General features: G+C 42.6%; 1 protein-coding gene across 1 annotated transcript in view; it reads right to left on the bottom strand.

Annotated features, from left to right (window-relative positions):
- The window catches only part of Ser (Serrate), a 499,400-nt gene that overhangs the window by 189,360 nt on the left and 286,217 nt on the right, over positions 1–23,823 (bottom strand). Inside the window, exon 3 of the mRNA XM_067140991.2 lies at positions 8,397–8,451. Coding sequence (XP_066997092.2) covers positions 8,397–8,451 — 55 coding nt within the window. The remainder of the gene's footprint in view (positions 1–8,396; positions 8,452–23,823) is intronic.

Raw genomic sequence — 23,823 nt, forward strand, 5'->3', positions numbered from 1 at the left:
CTTGTCTTATTGATCATCGAGTTACTGAGTGTGTGTGTTAAGAGAGGGGGCGGAGTTTCTCATTCTTCGGCAGGCAGAACATCAGCCAAGGTAATGGCCACCAGTTTTTTTATCTCTGTAGCTATCTTCGCAAACTGACCCGAGGGGAAGTTTCTAACATTTAACTATGTGACCGCCTGTTTCTAAAATGTAAACCTTCTTCTTTCTCATGTAAAATGTCATAAAGACTTAAACTGTAAATCGGGGATAGAGAGTGCGCTACCCTCTCGAATTCCCCTTCAATTTATCTTGAGGTGACTACGATTTAGTAATTGTTTTTCTCCTCTAAATCATGAAGTAACTTGTCCCTCTAGTCACCTCAGTAGTGTGGGATTAGCCTCTGCATCATCGGGCCACAAGCCCAAATAGGGTTTTAAAAACTTGGTTTTCAAGGAGCGCAAGTGTACGCCTCCATACATTTTTGAGTTTGGGCCAGTAATTTAACCTGTTCTTCTTTTTCACGAAGGCCCAGTAACATGGGTACTAGATACCCCTGTATAAACTAAGGTACTTAACATGGTATCGTATATTGTAGGTCGGGCCTAGAGAGGCCAGAAATTGTAAGGTATTGTGTAAAGTTGCCTTGAGTAGGCTGTAAAAGTGGGGGAGCGCAGTCTCCTTGGTTGAATCTGGAGAGCATGTAAGCTCTTTTCTGATATTTGTGTAATATTGTGTGGTTCTTTCGGAAGGCTGTAAATTGTAACAGTTGGAGCAAAGTGCTCTTGAAAATTGTGTTTTGGGGGATATCTCTCCTTTTCTACCTGTCTAAACACAACATTAACGACGTTGGGACCTGTGTAAAGTATGAGCTTGAAGCTCAAAATTGTAACTGCTCTTTCCTGGTTTTTTCATGTTTTTTTTAATTTTGTACCTAACTACTTGTACCTGAAAAGTTGTTTGTTAAAATTTAATTTCCGAAAAGAAATATAACCGTTATTTTAAAGTTTTAAATTAATCTTTGACTTTCGTAGATAGACCCATTCCCACCAGCACATTCTTTCACCTCTGCGTTCCACAGATAACCCCGGAACAGAATGAATAAATAAAATAAATAAAACAGACTGTTTATATCGAGAACAGTATAAATCAAACCGAAATATCTTGAAAAGGCCAGGCTTTTTTGTTACTTCACTGTGACGTATGCTTCATACGTAAGCTGCCCGCATTTACGTCACGCCAGCCCGGCCGCACTGGGCTAGCCTCAACGGGCGCCCACCTGAACAGCTCTGTAATAATAATAATAATAATAATAATAATAATAATAATAATAATAATAATAATAATAATAATAATAATAATGGTATTGTTTTTACGTCCCATTAACTACTTTTACGGTTTTCGGAGACGCCGAGGTGTCGAAATTTAGTCCCGCGGGAGTTCGTGTGGGCAAATCTGCTCACTCGAGGCTGACGTATCTGAACACCTTCAAATACCACCGGACTGGGCCAGAATCGAACCTACTAAGCTGGGACAGAAGGCCAGCGCCTCAACCGTCTGAACCACTCAGTCCGTCTAGCACCTCTGTTGTAGATGGATTCATTGTTGTGAAGAGGAGGAGGAGGAGGAGGTCAACAGCCACTTGGAAAGGTATTTATTCTCAAGAATATTTTAGCAAGGCTTCCAAAGGTACCCATTCTTAAAGGAAACTGAGTACTGTAGATACGTCCGGCCATGTCTCCGCTTGAATAATATACTGGTTACCTCAAACCCACTTAAAATTCCTTCTCCGTTGCTTGTGTTCTATGAGCACGGCCGCAAATAGAAGGAGAGAAATGCTGTGAATGGTAATGTATCTCAAGATACCGCTTATGCACGAGGAATAGATGTCACAGTCACATGTAACTTTGTAGCACACGATGTCTATGAAGTGAATAACTTTTAGGCTACAAAGTAGAATCCTCTTATAAATACTAACGGTTTAACGTCGCACTGACTCCGATAGGTTTTCGGCGATGATGGGATAAGAAGGGGCTAGAAATGGGAAGGAAGTGGCCATGGCCTTAAGTTATTGCTCCAGCATTTACTTGGTATGAAAATAAGAAAACGCGTAAAACAGTCTTCAAGGCAGCCGACAATGGTGTTCGAACCCACCATCTCCCGAATGCAAAGGTTCGTACAACACAACCAATTCGCTCGGTAAATAAATAAATAAATAAATAAATAAATAAATAAATAAATAAATAAATAAATAAATAAATAAATAAATAAATAGATAATGAACCCGTTGCACAGCAGACCATTAAGGGTCTTGGTCTGCCAAGTCGACTGCTGCCCAGCCAGATGGCCTGCAACTACTGTAATACACGTGGTCAGCGCATCGACATCCTCAGCCGAGTTTAGCTTTCTTGACCGGGTCCACTGCCTCTAGTGTCAAAATGTCCTCAATTGGTCTATCGAGGCTGAGTGGACCACATTCCAGCCGTCAGTCCAGAATTAAAATTCTTGAACTGGCCGGGAACTGAACCTGGGGTCTCTGAGAAAGAGGCAAGCATGCTACCCTTACACCATGGGGCTGGATAATAAATAAATAAATAAATAAATAAATAAATAAATAAATAGTCCACCACTGTGGTGTAGTGGTTAGCGTGATTAGCTGCCACCCCCGGAGGCCCGGGTTCGATTCCCGGCTCTGCCACGAAATTTGAAAAGTGGTATGAGGGCTGGAACGGGGTCCACTCAGTCCCAGGAGGTCAAATGAGTAGGGGTGGGTTCGATTCCCACCTCAACCATCCTCGAAGTGGTTTTCCGTGGTTTCCCACTTCTCTAGGCAAATGCCGGGATGGTACCTAACTTAAGGCCACGGCCGCTTCCTTCTCTCTTCCTTCCCTGACTCCTTCCAATCTTCCTATCCCTCCCCAATACCCCTGTTCAGCATAGCAGGTGAGGCCGCCTGGGCGAGGTACTGGGCATTCTCCACAGTTGTATCCCCGGCCCAAAGTCTGGCGCTCTAGGACACTGCCCTTAAGGCGGTAGAGGTGGGATCCCACGCTGAGTCCGAGGGAAAAACCGAACCTGGAGGGTAAACAGATTAAGAAGAAGAATAAATAAATAAATAAATAAATAAATAAATAAATAAATAAATAAATACATAAATAAATAAATAAATAAATAAATAAATAAATCATTGGAACGAGGGCCTCCGATTTGCCAGGCCGCGTAAGGCGTTTTCGTGTTACAGAGTTGACCAGGGAATGATGTAATATGCATTTACTTGCGACCTACACTTTGTACGGCGCTCTCGCAACCTAGAACAGAGCGGAGACATGGAAACGAACTGGTCATTCTATATTAAAAGAATTGTGATTCGATACCCCTTCTATGCGTATTCATGGTACATTCTAAATATTTACTTCTTAGAATGAGCAGGGTAGGTACTGGAGTTGGTGGACAGACGAGTTTACGAGAGGAAGTTTGTTTCAGGACAACTTACGAGGGACATGACGAAGCAGAATCTTCGTATGCGGTAATACTAACTGTCGACCGTAACCAGTGTTCTCCTTACAACTACTGTAATTCAAATGGCCTGCTACAGAACTTAAGCACCAAAGATATAAACGGTAGTCCATGGATATCGGTGAAATGAAATGGCGTATGGCTTTTAGTGCCGGGAGTGTCCGAGGACAAGTTCGGCTCGCCAGATGCAGGTTTTTATTTGACGCCCGTAGGCGACCTGCTCGTCGTGATGAGGATGAAATGATGATGAATACGGCACATACACCCAGCCGCGGTGTCAGCGGAATTAACCAATCATGGTTAAAATTCCCGACCCCGCCGGGAATAGAACCCGGGACCCTTGTGACCAAAGGCCAGCACGCTAACCATTTAGCCATGGAGCCGGACATGGACATCGATGGCTTGGTTAGAGAAACCTATTAATCCCAGACGTGCTGAACTCGAATTTGCTTGCGTTTAAGTGGCTATTTACTTTCTGCTTCTCCAACAAACAACTCGTCAACAATAAATTCAGGTAATGTCCGCAGTCAATATTGTTATTTAACGTCGGTTTTACGAGGGATCTGTTATTTTAACATGACATCCCTGAATCTTTGTATGTAAAATCACGAGCTAACTTAGGCACTACAGTACTGTTCGTCAATATCTGAGGTTCAGGTTCACTGAAGGTAGATATTATGAAATGAAAGTTTTAAAATCCTACTCACAGTACGAGGAAATCTTTTTGGTTACAGTTTTCAGAAGTGAGTAAGGTAAGAATGAGCATGGAAATAGAATAACAGTTGAGGAAATTAGAAGAATAGCAGGCCTAAATAGAGTTCAGAACCGTAAAACAACATGAACATATTAAATTAGGAGAGAAAAGTAGAGTAGTGAAAAAGGGATAAAATAGAACAGTTCCACCCACCAATAGGTTATATCAGCAAGGAAACAGAAAGAACTGCAATAAGACATTTTCATCAGCTTTAGTACAGAGAGCCGTGGAAAGAATCGTATGATCATTAGTATGTAATAACATGAATGAAAACTAGAAGAGTACGGGTTTTCGGTATACAAATAACAAGTAATTGAAAAGTAATAGCAAGGTAATAGGTAGTTATGTTTATGTTCTGTAGATTTGGAGAAGGCCTATAACACAGTAATAAAAGGAGAGATTGTTGTCCTCCCTGATATGATGGTATCATAGGCAATCACAGGATTTGTACTTGTAATCAAGCAGGTGTGAAAATTGATGATAGTATAAACCCTTGGTTCTAATTAGTTACAGGAGAAACGAATTGTAATATTGGAACATGAACAGAAGTCTAAGCAGTGTGTTGCAAAAGGCTACAGTGATTTGTGAAGAAGGGAAGAGACATACGGTGTTTACTAGGGTGTCTTTATGGGCTCTGCCGCCGCCTATAGGAGGAGGGATCGGCTAAGTCTGAAGCTAATTTTAAGCTAACCTCAGATCTTGGTTAAGTTAAGCTAAGCCAACCTCACACCTTGGTTGATTTAAGCTAAGCTAACTTCACACCAGGGCCTAACCTCATACTAGGGGCCTAACTTCACAATGGTGCTTAACCTCAAACTTCGGAGGGGCTTACACTTTGGCAGGGCCTTAAACTCACACTTTAAATAAGAGCAGGGGCTTAACCTCACACCTTGTCAGCGGCTTAGCTACACACCCTGTCTAAGATCAGCGGCCTAACTTCACATCCTGGCAGGGGCTTAACCTCAAACTTTGGAGAGGCTTACACTTTGCCGGGGCTCACACTTCAGCTAAGAGCAGGGGCTCACACATTGGCGGGGGCCTTACACCCTGGCAGGGCTTAACCTTACGGTGATCACGCCTAACCTAGCCCAACCCAACCCAACTTAACGTTAGCTAAGTGTGCGCAGTTAACGTCACTGACTGATTTTTGCACCCGGCTGCTCCTCTCGACAGAGCTCACTAAGGCTGAGGCAGGAGCTGAGGTGGGGTCTAAGGCTGAGGCAGGAGCTGAGGTGGGGTCTAAGGCTGAGGCTAACGGTGACCTAACTGGCTACTCGAAAAGTACTTAACGTTAGTACGGAGTTAACCTCGCCGTCTCTTTTACGCCAGGATGCCCTTCCTTACACCAGGTTGCCCATCTCTACATTGTTTTAAATTTTTGAAGTAAACATGGAGTTTAGAGTAAAAAATCGGTCGGGGGTGAAAAAACCCTTAATCAAAAAAATTTTCAACGCCTAAACCGATGGTCCTCGAAAATTGATTTTTAGTTTAACATTCATACAAGAATATCCTCTAACTGGTGATAGTGATCAACTCACTCCCGAATGTTTCTTTCAAATTTGTTATGGTAAAAATGAGTTTTGACGTTAAAAATGTCGGAGGATATTTTAACCCTTTCTAGTCCAACATTTTCTTGTTAAAAAAATGAAATTTGGCATGAGCAGATATCAGACTACACCAAAATCACTTTTTTGAAGTGTTCTTTTTATTCCTGGTACGAGATATTTTCGTGGGTACATATGAACCCTGAGGGACCGAGCTCGATAGCTGCAGTGGCTTAAGTGCAGCCAGTATCCAGTAATCGGGAGATAGTGGGTTCGAGCCCCACTGTCGGCAGCCCTGAAGATGGTTTTCCGTTGTTTCCCATTTTCACACCAGGCAAATGCCGGGGCTGTACCTTAATTAAGGCCACGGCCGCTTCCTTCCAATTCCTAGGCCTTTCCTATCCCATCGTCGCCATGGGACCTATCTGTGTCGGTGCGACGTAAAGCAAATAGCAATAGAACCCTGTGGGAATAGGTGCCCCAAATATAAATTACAAGGTCGATTTTTGTACTGTGTGAATATATTTTTATTCTGACTTCTGCACAATTAAGTGTCACATAATAAAATACAATAATATGCACAAAAACTCTGCGCTACTTAGAGTCCCTTGTTTCTTTACTGTTCGTACCACAATAAAATGTTGCACAATTTTAATATAAACACAGAAACAACTATGGGTCGACCCTGCACTATGGTTTCCTTACTGCTCGCCTTCATACCATACCAGAAAAGAAATTTCATTCTCTGTTACCGTGAATGTCATAACCCTAACTACAAATACAATAAGTGGGTCAAAATTGAAACAAACTAATGCTATGATCTACTCTTTGTTATGGTACTGCAGCAAAAAATTTTTTTGTCATGTAGGCAGAACGCCACTTCCCATTTAGAACATCTTACTCGAGGTTTAGCCTTGACACACAACTTACACGTTTGTTTATTGCTATTGTGCAGTGGCCAGTGGCCAATCTTATCGTATCTTTTGTCTTGAACAGGAGCGGTACTGATTCTTTTCACCCCGACTGATTTTTTAAACTCTAAACTTCATTTTTACTTCAAAACTTTAAAACAGTGTAGAGAAGGGCAACCTGGTGTAAGGAAGGGCAGCCTGGCGTAAAAAGAGCTGGTGAGGTTAACTCCGCACTAACTTTAGTTACTTTTCGAGCAGCCAGTTAGGTAAGCGTTAGCCTCAGCCTTACTCCCCGCCTCAGCTCCTACCTCAGCCTTAGTGAGATTAAGTCCTGTCGAGAAGGGCAGCCGGGCGTATAAAACAGGCAGTGAAGATAACTTCAAACTTTCAGCTAACATAAAGTTAGGTTGGGTTAGGTTAGGTTAACTCGTGATCAGCGTGAGGTTAAGCCCCTGCAAAATGTGGGGTTAAACCCTTACCTAGCGTGAGTTAAGCCCTTGCCAAAGTGTGAAGCTAACTGAACTTAGGTTAACTTAACCAAGGTGTGAGGTTAGCTTAGCTTAACTTAGCCGAGTGATCCTTGATCCTGTAAATTTTCACTACTGTGTCTGAATACGAGAATGACGCCTATGGACTAATTCAAATATTAAGACTGTGTATTACCGGAGGATAGCAGAATAGCGAAGGATATCGAATGAAAGTGTAGTAGTTTGCAGTTACGATGTACGATACGACACACAGCCAGGAAGAATTAAGTTCGCTGGTCAAATTCTTGGAAGAATAAGTGGACCTTCTGCTCTAGTATAAGTTAAATCCAATCTTAAATAGAGACGACTGATTTTCCAATGTTCGTTTTCTGATCGCTGGCTTTCTTCCAGTGCGAAGATGCAAGAACCCTGCATTGAAGCACTCCTGCCTAGCGTCAGAGAACTGGAATCCGCTGCCGAAGTGTTGTTTTGGACCGGAAAACAATAGTCGTTCTAGTCGTCACGAGGTCGTTTCTTAATAAATTATTTTTAACTACCTGTTTATTCTTGCATGTAGATACTTAAATGCATTCTTCCTCTTAAAAGTGGCATTCATGACTTGGATACGGCTCAGTTACTATTTCTAACAGATTGACAAAAATAAGAAACAAGTAGAAACGTGATAGTAAGTTTTGAGGTAACAATGTAAGAATGCATTAAACAATACACGAGATTTTGCAATAATATTCAGTATTTACTACCAAGCTCTCATACCAGCATCGGAAGGTTCGCGTACCATTGAGAAACCATGCCCAAAATCATTGAGATTTGAGCTAACACAGGAATGAAAAGAAGAAATAAGCAAGCTTGTAGTTTTACGTGACTGCTGATATCCTCAAATTAGCCATGAGACCACCAGTTTTACGTGGAATCCGAACCACAGGGATATTATTTTTCAATTTAAAAAATACGCATGCATTGGTCGGGATTTGTACTATGGTGAGAAGCCAGAGACGATCTTACTCGGCTTAACGCGTCATTTGATACAGAAGTTAGAACCAAGGTTAGTGTTAATTCGAACATAATCAGAAAACACACGGACGCATGGTTGCACACTTGCTGTCAACTGGCCGGGAGATACATTAATTCACACTATTTAACACATCTATTGTTTTTGCTATGAAACAGATCAACATGAGGAAAGTATATTTTTTTAAGAGGTACTTACGAGGATGTGTTGAATTGTCGTAATCCACAGCCTGCAGGATGAGTGTGAAGGATCTCTGTAACAAAATATTATAATTGTAGAGCTAAATCAACTGAAGAGAGCAATCAGAACACAAAAGAGACATAATAAAATAATCTTCTCTACAGTTATTTAAAACATACTTTAAGGAGAGGAACTGCAAACTGCAATTATGTTGGTGTAAAATTTTCCTCATTATTTTACTCAGAAAAGCAGACAGGTCGCTTGCTGATATTTGCACAGGAAGCGGTGCCGGTAGGTTGAAAACTGTTAATTATGGACGGATGTCGAAAAGAAGTTCCACTAATACAAGATTATTTTATGAATGTATGAAGGGGCTTGTAAGAAACGCTGTAGTAAACTAAACAGTGGTCTGTTAACGACCTTTAGCTTGTCAAGATGACCGCTGTCTAGCCAAATGGTTTGCAGGTATCGGAGTGCGACGAGGTCAGCGTAACCACTTCCTTAGTTATACTGCTTGGCTTTGCTGACTGAACCAGCTTTCTGTCATTCCGGCAGAACCGCAGGCGATCTCACAATGTTGAGTGAACCCCATTCACTGCACAGTCAATAATTAAAACATAAAATATACTTGTGATTTTGCCCGTGATCTCGATGGGAAAATAAGCTATGAAGATACTCTGGAAGGAGGCAAGTGGATTATAGTTCTCAAAAGTACAACAACAATTTTAATTTTCTTCAACAACTGCAATTTATTTTTGTGAAATTTAGTCCGTTAAACTTCGCGCTAAAATATCAGTCATCATGGTTGGTAAGTTAAATGCGATTTTTGTGTCCATATGCGCTAAAATGGTATAGCTAGGCCTACTGGCCAGAGCTACATTTTTCTTCTACTACGAGAGGAGCATTCAACAAACACCGAACGCTCGTTATGTGCGTTACTTCGCTATTCATCGGAAACATTCGGAAGCTCTAGCCAAAATCACGATGCGCCTTTTCAGAGGATTTGTGGAGGGAATACGATAGGTTGAGCTTGTGCTGTTGCAGGTCACTGTTACACATATTCCGCAGCTCTAACTCTACCCTAATTTGATGAGTGATTCGAATTTTCTGTAGGTTCATTTATAATGGATTTGTTATCTGAGGAAACAATCATCAACGAATTACAAATGTCTCGCCAATTATATCTACAAACGATCCCTGCTTTCGTGCATTTGCGCTTTATAAACATATATCACTGTAGATTAACTTATCTGTTCATCTATTACTTCCTACGAATCGAAATAATTTCGCCATATCATCAAAAATGTAACTAAATACTCAATAATCAATGATATGCATTTAGGTCTGTCGTCCAGCTGGCAGATTCCCTATCAATTGCTTACCTAGCTTTCCCTTAAACGTTCTCAAAGAACTTGGAAATTTATCAACATTCCCTTTGATCATTTAATCCAATACCTCACTCTTCGTCCTATAAATGAACATATGCCCCAATTTGTTCTCCCGAATTCCAACTTTATCCTCATATTGTGGTATTTTCTTCTTTTAAAAGCTCCACTCAAACTTATTCGTCTACTAATGTCATTCCACACCATCTCTCCACTGATAGCTCGGAACATACCACATAGTCGAGCACCTCGTCCCCTTACTCCCAAGTCTTTCCAGCCCAAAGTTTGCAGCATTTTCGTAAAACTATTCCTTTGTCGGAAATCACCCAGAACAAATCGTGCTGCTGCTTTCCTTTGGATCGTTTTCAGTTCTCGTATCAAGTAATCCTGGTGTGGGTCCCATACACTGGAACCACACTCTAATTGGGATCTTACCAGAGACTTACACGCCCTCTCCTTTACATCATTACTACGACTCGTACATACTCTAAAGAAACAGGGGAATAGTTCTCTAATCTTTCTTAAACACCTCGTTAATATGATTACCCCAATGAAGAACATTCCTTACATTAACACCTAAGTACTTACAGTCTTCCCCACGGGGTACATCTCATTATAGATCTTGGCTTACTAAGACGACCGCTACTCAGCCATGTGATCTGAAGGTGTGGTCTGAGTGTGACGTAGTCAGCGTGACGGCTTTCTAACCTTATTTCTTGGCAATCTTGATCGGAGACTGCGCAAATAGGCAAAGCCCTCTTCACTACTCTTCAGTGACAGGACTAGCGACACATCGTCCAAGAGCTAAGGAGAGAAAAACATTACAGGCTAAAATCGCCGAGCTTCCTTGGATAGTGGAAGGACCCTGTTTACTCTCACTTCCAGATACTAGTCATATTGTCCGGCTCCATGGCTAAATAGTTAGCGAGCTGACCTTTGGTCAAAGGGGTCCTGGGTTCGATTCTCGGCAGGGTCGGGAATTTTAACCACCATTGGTTAATTTCGCTGGCACGGCGGCTGGGTGTATGTGTCGTCTTCATCATTATTTCATCCTCATCACGACGCGCAGGTCGCCTATGGGAGTCAAATCAAAAGACCTGCACCTGGCGAGCCGAACATATCCTCGGACACTCCCTGCATTAAAAGCCATACGGCATTTCATTTACTAGTCCTATTACTCGCTGCAGCATAAACAAATCACGAGTAACTACTTCGAAGAGTACTTCAGAGTAAATAATTTATAGCTTCCTTAGGTGCATTACCGTAAGAACGGTCTATACATACAAGGGGGGGGGGTAGCCTGTTGTTATTTGTGTATTGTATCAAAATTCAATACTTGAATGTCTATGGCTAATAGAAGAGAAAAAAAACAGATCTTTTTAAATAACCATAGGTCAGAAATCAATAGTTGAAGTACATTTTGTGGTGATCGAGAATGAAACTATTACGTGACAGTTTAAATGTAATGTTTTATTTTAAAACTTTTTAAAAGTGCGTCCTCCTGCTTCAGTACACGCTCTGCCTGTCGTACAAGTTTAAAGATCCCAGGCATTTGCTGAGGAGAGTGCGCGGCTGCAAGCACCCGACCGACGAGCTCTTCCTCGGATTCAATTGGTGGTCTCATACACTCTCGTACTGCGTGTTGTTGCAGCGCGAACATTGCATTCTGAGGTCACGGCATGTTTAATACGTAATATTGATGCTTTTGAAGTATGACAGTCATAATTAATTTACATTCTTACAGTGCACTTTCTGATTTTGTCAGTCAATAATTCGTTCCAGACCCGTGCTTTTTTACAAAAAACGCTTATTTCGGTCTCTTCTATCATCCCTCGAAGTTGGAATACTGAATTTTGATACATCTTGTATTTATCAATAGCTGTTGCATACCCGCCGTTGACGGGTTAGATTGCGTAATTGCGACAGCAATGCCATATAATGGAGAGGAGTGGCACTAAAGAGACAGAGCAAACCTCAAATCCCAACAGTAAAAGTAATGTTTATGTTGATGAGTTTTATGGGTTACGACTTTGTAGACCAGGGATCTCCAAATTGTTGGACCCTGAGGGCAACATATCAAGTCTCGAGTCTGAGTGGGAGGAGGGTCAAGACGACGTTTTATCAGAAACAAAAGACTATAAAGAAATTAATAAAATTACACTGTACAATGTTATCAGTGTAAAATGTAAAACTCATTTTAGTGAGAGATATGACGTTTGGTTTTTTAAATCCAGAATGTTGTCAAATTGTGGCTCTAATTTAGTCAGCTGAGAGATGTATATATGTAGGGTTACTATATAATCATACGCACAGGTCACCACATACAAACTTTTTTGAGGCTCTAATAGAATATATTAACTTAATTAGAGATAGAATTACCGAGCTCGATAGCTGCAGTCGCTTAATTGCGGCCAGTATCCACTATTCGGGAGATCGTGGGTTCGAACCCCACTGTCGGCAGCCCTGAAGATGGTTTTCCGTGGTTTACCATTTTCACACCAGGCAAATGCTGGGGCTGTACCTTAATTAAGGCCACGGCCGCTTCCTTCCCACTCCTAGCCCTTCCCTGTCCCATCGTTGCCATAAGACCTATCTGTGCCGGTGCGACGTAAAGCAAATAACAAAAAATAACAAAAAAAAAATAGAGATAGAATTGAAAAAGCAGCAATTGTCATGATGATGATGATGCTTGTTATTTAAAGGGGTCTAACATCTAAGGTCATCGGCCCAGCAACTGTTATAATGGAAGACTGAAATACACGAATCAGGGAGGCAATCCCAGCATATAGTAAAGAAGGGCTATATCTAGTGTTAGATAGCAGAAGCAGTCAGGATAAAGAATCATGTGTTACACAAAACCTGTGTAACCTGAATGGATGGTGGCAGGGGGATGAAATAGGAAAGCTGACATATACTACAACGCATGGGAGTAGTGCAATTGATTTGGTTGTGTGCACATTAGGTGTTCTAGAAATGGTAACGAAAATACAGGTTAGAGAGTGAGCCGAATAACATCATTCCCCGGTATTTATTACGCTAGGGGTATACAAGGAGGAGCAGGTGGAGGTAAATATTATAAGAAAAAAATAGAATAATCAATAGATATAAGTCGTGCGGTAACACATCTAAAAAAAATGAGAACTATTTAAGAGGAAAATAATTTAAAACCGAGTGAATGGCTGCGCGGTTTCATTCACGTAGCTGCTAGCTTGCATTCGGGAGGTAGTGGGTTCGAAATTCACTGATGGCACCCCATTTTCACACCAAGCAAATGGTGGGGCTGTACCTTAATGAAGGCCATGGTCGCTTCCTTCCCAATCCTAGCCCTTTCCTATCCAGCGTCACCATAAAACCTGTCTGTGTCGGTGCGACGTAAAGCAAATTGAAAAAAGGAACATTTTACGAACCGTCATATAAATATTATTCCTTTAGTGGCAGTTAGTACCGAGCGATACAACTATAAATACATTTAATTTGCACACGAGAAAACACTCAGATTGAATACTGCAAGGGAAATTGATTCATCTGTCGTCTCTTTTTCTGAGACTTACACAGGTGGAACAGTCCACAGCCTGCAGCGTGATCATGGTTTCTCACTGATTATCAGAAAGTCCTCAGGCATGATGGCAGTAATTACTTAATGAAAATGTTAATGAGGCTTTCTTACTCAAAAGAAGAAAATGAAAAATAATTAATGGTTGTCGAGTGGTGTAACACAGGATAGGGTTAGATGGAACAAAACAGCACAGTTCGTCAAGAGTTGGTTATTTCGACCATGGCAATGAATTATATAGGTAAGTACAGTATATTTCATTGGAGTCAAGTGATGAATTACAAATAGTTGCTCAAGAATGTGCTCTGATGTTCTTTTTAACTAAGAGGATTCTCAGGAGAAATGAAAAGCATTCCAAATGGCCTTAATCCTGGCTCCTAGAGCTGGATAATTAGACGACATTCCTTTACGCCACATTCTTTAACGACTGAATTCGAGAAGTCGTAACCATACCTTCAGTTATCAATGATGTCCATGAGTTTTGATATTGGGTAGAACATCATTCGGAAGAAGTTCATGAAACATTCCTTGACGGTTACATGAAATATTTAAAATAATGACATATCAGAAAAATCTTGTATTCTCTGACTGACAATAGGCTGCTTTAGAAAGCTGGTAGGACTATGTGTTGTATATTATTTGAATTCATTGACGAACCGGCTTTATTCAGCTTTCATTCGTGCACATCTAAACATTTTTTCTATTCGATCCAAGGTCGGCTAGGTGATACAGTTTGTTACGCACTGTCATCTGCATTGAAGTTTGAGGATGGAATCTCCGGTCAGTTAGTTGTCATTAAGAATACTTAAAGATCGAGTCAGTGATTTAATGGCATTAATGATCCTCCATCAGGTCAAAACTCCTATAAACCAATGTCCTTTAAGACTTAATAGTAGTTGAGAGGGCGCTGTTCAATATTATTATTATTATTATTATTATTATTATTGTTTTTATTATTATTATCATCATCATCTTTCTTTCTTTCTTTCTTTCTTTCTTTCTTTCTTTCTTTCTTTCTTTCTTTCTCTCTTTCTTTCTTTCTTTCTCAATATGTTTAGCGTCCGGCTCCATGGCTAAATGGTTAGCGTGCTGGCCTTTGGTCACAGGGGTCCCGGGTTCGATTCCCGGCAGGGTCGGGAATTTTAACCATCATTGGTTAATTTCACTGGCACTGGGTGTATCTGTCGTCTTCATCATCATTTCATCCTCATCATGACGCGCAGGTCACCTACGGGTGTCAAATCGAAATACCTGCACCTGTCGAGCCGAACATGTCCTCGGACATTCTCGGCACTAAAAGCCATACGCCATTTCATTTCAATATGTTTAGCCTCCAGGGTAGGTTTTCGCCTGGGGCTCGGCGAAGGATCCCCCCTCTACCGCCTCAAGAGCAGTGTCCGGAACGCGAGACTTTGGGTCGGCGTGATAAAATTGGGAAGGAGGACCAGTATCTCGCCGAGGCGGCCTCACCTGCTATGCTGAACAGGGGCCTTGTAGGGGATGGGAAGATCAGAAGGGACAGGCAAGGAAGAGGGAAGGAAGCCGCCGTGGCCTTAAGTTAGGTATCATTCCGGCATTTGCCTGGAGGAGAAGTGGGAGACCACGGAAAACCACTTCGAGGATGGCTAAGGTGGGAATCGAACCCACCTCTACTCAGTTGACCTCCCGAGGCTGAGTAAACCTCGTTCCAGCCCTCGTACCACTATTCAAATTTCGTGGCAGAGCCGGGAATTGAATCCGGGCCTCCGGGGGTGGTAACTAATCACGCTAACCACTAAACCACAGAAGCGGACTATTATTATTATTATTATTATTATTATTATTATTATTATTATTATTATTATTATTATTATCTGTGTTTTGCAAGTTGCTTTACGTCGCACCGACACAGATAGGTCTTATGGCGACGATGGGCATGAAAGGGCTAGGAGTGGGGAGGAAGCGACCGTGACCTTAATTGAGGTACAGCCGCAGCATTTGCCTGGTGTGAAAATGGGAAACCACGGAAAACCATCATCAGAGCTGCCGACAGTGGGGTTCGAACCCACTACCTCCCAAATACTGGATACTGGCCGCACTTAAGCGACTGCAGCTATCGAGCTCGGTAATTATTAGCTGTTAAGTTTACTGCAACGTTATAACACAGTTCAGCTGAAGAGTTAGCTGTAAGAGTATGTGACAAAGCCAAGTAAGAGATATCGACAGCACACTTGTGTTACGATTATTGAATGCTAGTGATAATTATAAAGGACTTTAATAATAATAATAATAAAAATACCGGGCGAGTTGGCCGTGCGCGTAGAAGCGCGCGGCTGTGAGCTTGCATCCGGGAGATAGTAGGTTCGAATCCCACTATCGGCAGCCCTGAAGATGGTTTTCCGTGGTTTCCCATTTTCACACCAGGCAAATGCTGGGGCTGTACCTTAATTAAGGCCACGGCAACTTCCTTCCAACTCCTAGGCCTTTCCTATCCCATCGTCGCCATAAGACCTATCTGTGTCGGTGCGACGTAAAGCCCCTAGCAAATAATAATAATAATAGTTTTACGTCCCACTAACTACAATTTTATGGCTTTCGGAGTCGCCGAGGTACCGGAATTTTGTCCCGCAGAATTTCTTTTACACGCCAGTAAATCTCCCACATTAGGCCGACATCTGAGCTCCTTCCAATTACCATAGGCCTGAGACAGAATCGATTCTGCCAATTTAGGTTAAGAAGGCCAGAGCTCTATAGCCTTAGCTACTCGGCCCGTTGACTTTAATTTCAGTACATGTTCAGAATCTGTACCTTGGTAAAACATATCGCATAAAACAAAACAGTGACCGAGTCATTTGGCACAGGAAGCCATTAACAATCTGCTTCTTCTAACTGCAACTTGGAACTATCAAACACCTCATCATACAGCACTGAACAGAGGAGGCTGTGGGTTAGTGGTTATACTACTACAACCAGTCTTAAATTCACAGAAATCGGTCGGAAAGAACGAAAGAATTTGTCTAAGCAGTACGCGTCATTTAACTCATTCAGAAGCAGGAATCAGGGTCTGAGATTGTGTCGCAGCAGAATGGTTAAGGAAAAATTCCGATATTCTGATATTCCTCAAGATTATATAAATTTTGACCCTTTCGTGCATGAGGATCTCATATGAGGTCGTTGGAGTTCTAGTGCATTTTCATGCGTTATTTATTATTTTATAACATTTTGCCTATCACCTATTCAACTCTACAGTCAATCTAACACACATATAAGTGATGCCTTGTTTATTTTGTTTTTTTACATAACAGACGGGAAAACAGCCCTACAACCACCCCGCCAACATCCACACGTACCAACCATCGTTTACTTTCCGTGGGCCCTCCCAGTCCAGTTTAGGGTCTGAGACTGTGTCGCAGCAGATTATGTACAGTAAATGAAAACGAATGTTAAAATGTCGAGATTAATACCTACTGCTGTTGAAGTGTTACCTTTTGTTCAATTACGACAGTAATGATCTTGTGAAGATGAGTGGCAGCAGAAGTGAGCTAGTTAGGGTAATGGTATTGTTGATTGGTTTTGAAGGCTTAGTACATGTGTTTCCGAGTGTGTGGAAACGTGACTGATATTTGGTGTTGTCGTCGTATGGCTTTTAGAGCCGGGATATCCCAGGACGGGGTGCAGGTCTTTCTATTTGACGCCTGTAGGCGACCTGCATGTCGTGATGAGGATGAAATGATGATGAAGACAACACATACACCCAGCCCCTGTGCCATTGGAATTAACCAATTAAGGTTAAAATCCCCGACCCAGCCGGGAATCGAACCCGGGACCCTCTGGACCGAAGGCCAATACGCTGACCGTTCAGCCAACGAGTCGGACATTTGGTGTGGTGACATATAGTGTGATTATAGGTGACAATTGGGTGTGTGCCCAAAGATGTCAGCTAAGGTCCTATTCGCCTCGAGAGTGTGGAATACCTTGGGAGAAGATCACAGTCGCAAGATGAGGCCACAGCTATGGGCTTAGCGAAGAGGTGGACACTGTAAGTACATAGGTGTTAATGTAAGGAGAGGTCATGAGTGTATTTAGGGGTTGTAGTAAGGATGTAAAGAGAGGGCGTGTACGTAATTGGTAAGACCCCAATTAGAGTGTGATTACAACGTATGGGACTCTCACCAGTATTACTTGATTCGAGAAGTGGAAAAGATCCAAAGGAATGCAGCACAATTTGTTCTGGATGAATTCCGACAAAAGAGTAGTGTTACGAACATGTTGCAAACTTTGGGCTGCAAAGACTTGGGAGTAAGGAGTGGAGCTACTCGACTAAGCGGTATGATCCGAGCAATCACAGCGGAGAGGTGTCGCGGAATAACATTAGTAGACGTACAAGCTTTTGTGGAGTTCTTACAAGTAGGAAAGATCATAATATGAAGATAAATTTGGAAGTCATGTGGACAAATTGTGGCAAATATTCACTTATAGGTAGAGGAATGAGGAATTGGAATAATTTACCAAATGAGATCTTCGATAAATTATCATTTTTTCTGAAATCATTTAAGAAAAGACTAGGTACACAACTTATACGGAACCTGCCGCCTGGGCGACAGCACTAAATGCAGATCAGTGATACTGAGTGATTTCTTTCAAATTTTGGGAGGTTGATCTACGTCAAAATTGAACAGGCACGCGTCCGACGGTTTGTGCTATTGACCCTTATTTAATCATAAAAATAGCTCTCTATCAGTCTCCATTCATGTTGGCAATTTGTGTTGGAATATGTACGGAAGCGATGGTCAGCATTCCTGATCTCGGTTTCATGGAGTGCTAGCTTCTCATTTTTACTTTTTCTTTTCTTCTCCCATTTCTTTTCTTCTTACTTTAATTAACTCGAGAAAACACTGATATTCGTTGGTGAGCGCTAATTTTTCTCATAAAAAATGTGGCATAATATTCCATTAATTACACTTCAAAAATGTGCCTACATTCTTAATAAATGTCTAATTGGCTTCACATCGCACCGACACAAATACGTCTATGGCGACGACGGGACAGGGAAGTGCGAGAACTGGAAAGGAAGCGGCCGTGGCCTTCTTTAACGTACAGCCCCTGCATTTGCCTGGTGTGAAAATGGGAGATAATGGAAAACCAACTTCAACGCTGCCGACAGTGGCGTTTGGACCCACTAACTCCTGAATACAAGCTGGCAGCTATGTGACCTAAACCACGCAGCCACTCGCTCTATCAATTCACAATGTATTTGTCCGTATATTATACGTGGGCACGCTATATCTTACAATGTAACCTGCAATGCTTTATTCTACGACAAAAAAGAGTGATTTATGAAATTACCAAGAAAAGTTATTGCAGACTTTTACAGATAACATTGTAAATAGCATTCTACAATTCACATCATGGTTGCTTTTATTATTTTTTATTTTACTTAGTATCTTACCGATTTTCTATTTTAAAAATGTCCACGGTTTGACTGCCTCTTCACCTCTTATCATATTGAAGCAATGGTTATAAAACTAATGGAAAGGGGAGAGATTTTTAAGATGAGAGTGACAAGATGTCCGCCTCTGTGGTGTAGTGGTTAGCGTGATTAGCTGCCAACTCCGGGGTCCGGGTTCGATTCCCGGCTCTGCCACGAAATTTGAAAAGCGGTACGAGGGCTGGAACGGGGTCCACTCAGCTCAGCCTTGGAAGGTCAACCGAGTAAAGGTGGGTTCGATTCCCACTTCAGCCTACCTGGAAGTAGTTTTCCGTTGTTTCCCATTTCTCCTCCAGGTAAATGCTGCGATGGTATCTAACTGAAGGCCACGGCCACTTCCTTCCCTCTTCCAATCTTCCCATCTCACCCCCCACAAGGACCCTGATCAGCATAGCAGGTGAGGCTGCCTGGGTGAGGTAATGGCCCTCCTCTCCAGTTGTATCCCTCGACCCAAAGTCTCACGCTCCAGGCCCTTTAGGCTGTAGAGGTAGGATCCCTCCCAAAGTCTCACGCTCCAGGCCCTTTAGGCTGTAGAGGTAGGATCCCTCGCTGAGTCCGAGGGTAAAACCAACCCTGGAGGGTAACATATTAAGAAAGAAAAGTGACAAGATAGGGCGATAGTAAAAGAGTTTATGATGTAGGTTAGGCCCTATATTTAATCAGCGCAATTCCTAGTTCGCGTGAACAAAGACACAAACAGATAAAAATAAATAGGGGAAGAAGAGAAAAATGGAAAACCGAGCGAGTTGGCTATGTGGTCCGATCACGTGGCTGTGAGCGTGCATTCGGGAGATGGAGAGTTCGAACCCCACCGTCGGCAGCTCTGAAGATGATTTTCCGTGGTTTTCCATTTTCACACCAGGCAAATGCTGGAACTGTACCTTAATTAAGGCCAAGTCCGCTTCCTTCCCTATCCTTGCGTCGCCGAAAACCTTCGGTGTGTTAGTGCCACGTTACACCACTAGCAAAAAAAAGAAGTAAACCGAGCTCGATAGCTGCAGTCGCTTAAGTGCGGCCAGTATCCAGAATTCGGCAGATAGTGGGTTCGAACCCCACTGTCGGCAGCCCTGAAGATTGTTTTCCGTGCTTTCCCATTTTCACACCAGGCAAATGCTGGAACTGTACCTTAATTAAGGCCACGGTCGCTTCCTTCCCACTCCTAGCCCTTTCCTGTCCCATCGTCACCATAAGACCTATGTCTGTTGGTGCGACGTAAATCAACTTGAAAAAATATGCAAAAAAAAAAAAGTAATACAAGAAAGATAAAATTAAGGCATTGACGCGCCTTGAACCCGATATGACCGCACTGTACCTACGGACGCTAACCACTCGCCCATCTGTATTACAGACACTCCGAGGCAAACAGCCAAGAGGTATTCAAGCAGTTAAATTTAAAGGGCAAAGGCCAGAGCAAATTGTAGCTTCCACCAATGTCTCGGTCTCATACAGTATGGAGCTGCTGAGGTATGAGAGATGATATTCGGAGCTCGACTTGTGTGTGCGGATGTTAAGAAAGTTGCTTCTGGTAAGGCTGGTCGCCCTGCAGTAGCACTTTCTGGCTCAGTGAAGAAAGCAATGGCAAATTATTTCACTCCTCATCACGCCCTGCATGCCTCATTACGGCGCTACAATAGTGGTTTGCTGTTTCTCTACAACGGCATAACATTTTTATACTATTTGAGGATTCAACCAGCCTCCACGGTGAATACTTTACAGACAAAATAGGTTTTCCTACAGTTTTCTTTGCCTGCACTCTTTTCGAAAATGTAAACATTGTGGAAATACGTGCAAAACACATAGGAAATACCTCTACTTAGGGATATTGTAATAAATTGCTGCCTAACTTTATTTCCAGAGCATCTTCTGATAAATACCAACTTTCATGCCAATCACATCAGTAGATTTGATTTCCAAAAACCAAAGGTATTGATCATTTTACACCTCATCCGAGATTTCCCTTAAACGAAGTATTGGCTTAAAATTTAAATGTATAGGCAAAAGTAACATTTTATACATATACCAGGTGTAACAAAGGGAGAGGGGAGTGTGATTATTCCAGTGACTAAGCTGTCCACCCGGAAGGCTGAGATTCGAACCCTAGTCGATCCTGGTAGAGATTTTAATCTGAAAACCACGTGGAGTCAGGAAGGGCATCCAGCCTTAGACCCCGGCCAAGCTGAGGCTCACGGGAGTTATGAATGCATTTAGTTTGTAAATCATCATCATCATCATCATCTGTTTACCCTCCAGGTTCGGTTTTTCCCTCGGACTTAGCGAGGGATCTCACCTCTACCGCCTCAAGGGCAGTGTCCTGGAGCTTCAGACTCTTGGTCGGGGGATACAACTGGGGAGTATGACCAGTACCTCGCCCAGGCGGCCTCACCTGCTATGCTGAACAGGGGCCTTGTGGAGGGATGTGAAGATTGGAAGGGATAGGCAAGGAAGAGGGAAGGAAGCGGCCGTGGCCTTAAGTTAGGTACCATCCCGGCATTCGCCTGGAGGAGAAGTGGGAAACCACGGAAAACCACTTCCAGGATGGCTGAGGGGGGAATCGAACCCACCTCTACTCAGTTGACCTCCCGAGGCTGAGTGGACCCCGTTCCAGCCCTCGTACCACTTTTCAAATTTCGTGGCAGAGCCGGGAATCGAACCCGAGCCTCCGGGGGTGGCAGCTAATCACGCTAACCACTACACCACAGAGGCGGACTAGTTTGTAAATATTTACACATTTATCTTTTTCGCTGCACATAACACATCAATGTCGGCACACATACCACAAATAACCTGATTTCACCTGTTCAACTGGAATATATAATTTTTATTCCCGAACAGTAAGAAAAACCTCGTGGTAGATGGATCGTCTCTTGCGTTCGAGACAGGAGACGTGAAATCAACAGTAAGTTATTGTCTATATCACCAGAGTGAATAAAATATGTTCTGAAAATATGTAATATTGTTCAAGATGCTCATTTTATACTGAAACCCGCCGAGGATGCATAACTACCAGGTATTAACTTTGAAGCCCCGCAACTCACGTATCGAAACACTGAGTAAACCTGCCAAGCGAGCTGGCCGTGTAGTTAGAGTCGCACAGCTGTGAGCTTGCATTCGGGGGATAGTGGGTTCGCACCCCACTGTCGGCAGCCCTAAAGATTCGTATCCGTGGTTTTGCCATTTTCACCTCAGGCTGTACCTTAATTAAGGCCACTGCCACTTCCATCCCACTCCTAGCCCTTTCCTATCCCATCGACGCCATAAGACATATGTCTGTGTAGGTGCGACGTAAAACAAACTGTAAAAATATAGTACGTTTTAGGCCAACACTCATGACTGAGGAATGCACAGTGATCTCACTTTCCAACAGGCGAGAGTTACCCTGTCAGTAGGATAAAATAGTGACTTTGGAATATTGGTTATACGTCACTATTCTACGATATACGTGGCCTGCAAGTTGTTGTTGATGATGATGATGCTGTTGTTGTTTTGTGTTTTCCGATGCGCATATTAGTCTGTAGTACTGTGCGCTCATGTAATTTGGACAATGTAGTCTCACATTTGTATTATGAACCGTCAAATAATCATGTGGGACGATACAAATAAACATTTTTTTTTTTGCTAAGGGCTTTACGTCGCACCGACACAGATAGGTCTTATGGCGACGATGGGGATAGGAAAGGCCTAGGAGTTGGAAGGAAGCGGCCGTGGCCTTAATTAAGGTACAGCCCCAGCATTTGCCTGGTGTGAAAATGGGAAACCACGGAAAACCATCTTCAGGGCTGCCGATAGTGGGATTCGAACCTACTATCTCCCGGATGCAAGCTCACAGCCGCGCGCCTCTACGCGCACGGCCAACTCGCCCGGTACACAAATAAACAAGAAGCTTTAACGTCAAAATGAATAATTAATTTAAATTCTTTTGCTACTTGTTTAACGTATTACTAACACATCAAGGATGGGAAAAGGCTAGGACTGGGAAGGCAGCGACCTTGGCCTTAATTAAGGTATAGCCCCAACATTTGTCTGGTGTGAAAATGAGGCACCACGGAAAACTCGCTCCTGTAATTTACATTCTATTTTGTCCGTAATATTAAACAACATGTGCTATACCAGCCCAGAAAAACATACGTGACGCTTGAGTGAATAAGCTACGGTATGTGGCATTTCTCGGAAAAGTGGAATGAAATTAAGATCTCTGAGAAGAGATAATGAAAGAATCTGAAAATTTCTGTAAACTACTTTCATTGCAACGGACATTTGATTGTCATGCTTAAAGGAATCCATATATCTCAGTGTTCCGAAAGATACCAGGTGCATGCATAAGTCCTTTCCAGTTTCATTAAGAGATGGCGCCAGCGAGCAGTACGCAGCGTATGAATTTGACACATACGTCAGTTTTTTCGCCTGACATTAACCTACCGACAAACATAAGTTGATTCCGCCAAACACTAGCGTCTGTGTTGTATCGTTCGACGTTTGTGCCTGAAAAAGAACATTTGCGGCACGCATTGTTTTTCTTATTTAATCAAAAGGAAAAGGCTGTGGAAATTCATCGTTTGCTGGTAATAACATATGGTGAACACGGTCCATCGATTAGAAAATGTGAGACATGGTTTCGACCATTTAAACATGGTGATTTGAATGTGAAAGACACTGCGCTCTGGTAGACCACAAAAGTGCAAGACGAGCAATTGGAGGCGTTACTGGATGATGACCCAACTCAAACTCAACGCTATCGCCAAAAAATGATTAATTTAAATCACGCATTGATCGAAAGACGACCGGAATGGGCCAGACGACATGGCAAAGTGATTTTGTTACACGACAATGCACCGTTTCACACAGCAAAACCAGTGAAAGACACCTTGAAATCGCTTGGATGGGACATCCTTAAACACCCGCCGTACTGCCCCGAACTGGCGCCATCTATCACCCACCGAGCTCGATAGCTGCAGTCGCTTAAGTGTGGCCAGTATCCAGTATTCGGGAGATAGTAGGTTCGAACCCCACTGTCGGCAGCCCTGAAAATGGTTTTCCGTGGTT

Source organism: Anabrus simplex, chromosome 2 (genome assembly GCF_040414725.1).
Source record: "Anabrus simplex isolate iqAnaSimp1 chromosome 2, ASM4041472v1, whole genome shotgun sequence".
Classification (NCBI taxonomy): domain Eukaryota; kingdom Metazoa; phylum Arthropoda; class Insecta; order Orthoptera; family Tettigoniidae; genus Anabrus; species Anabrus simplex.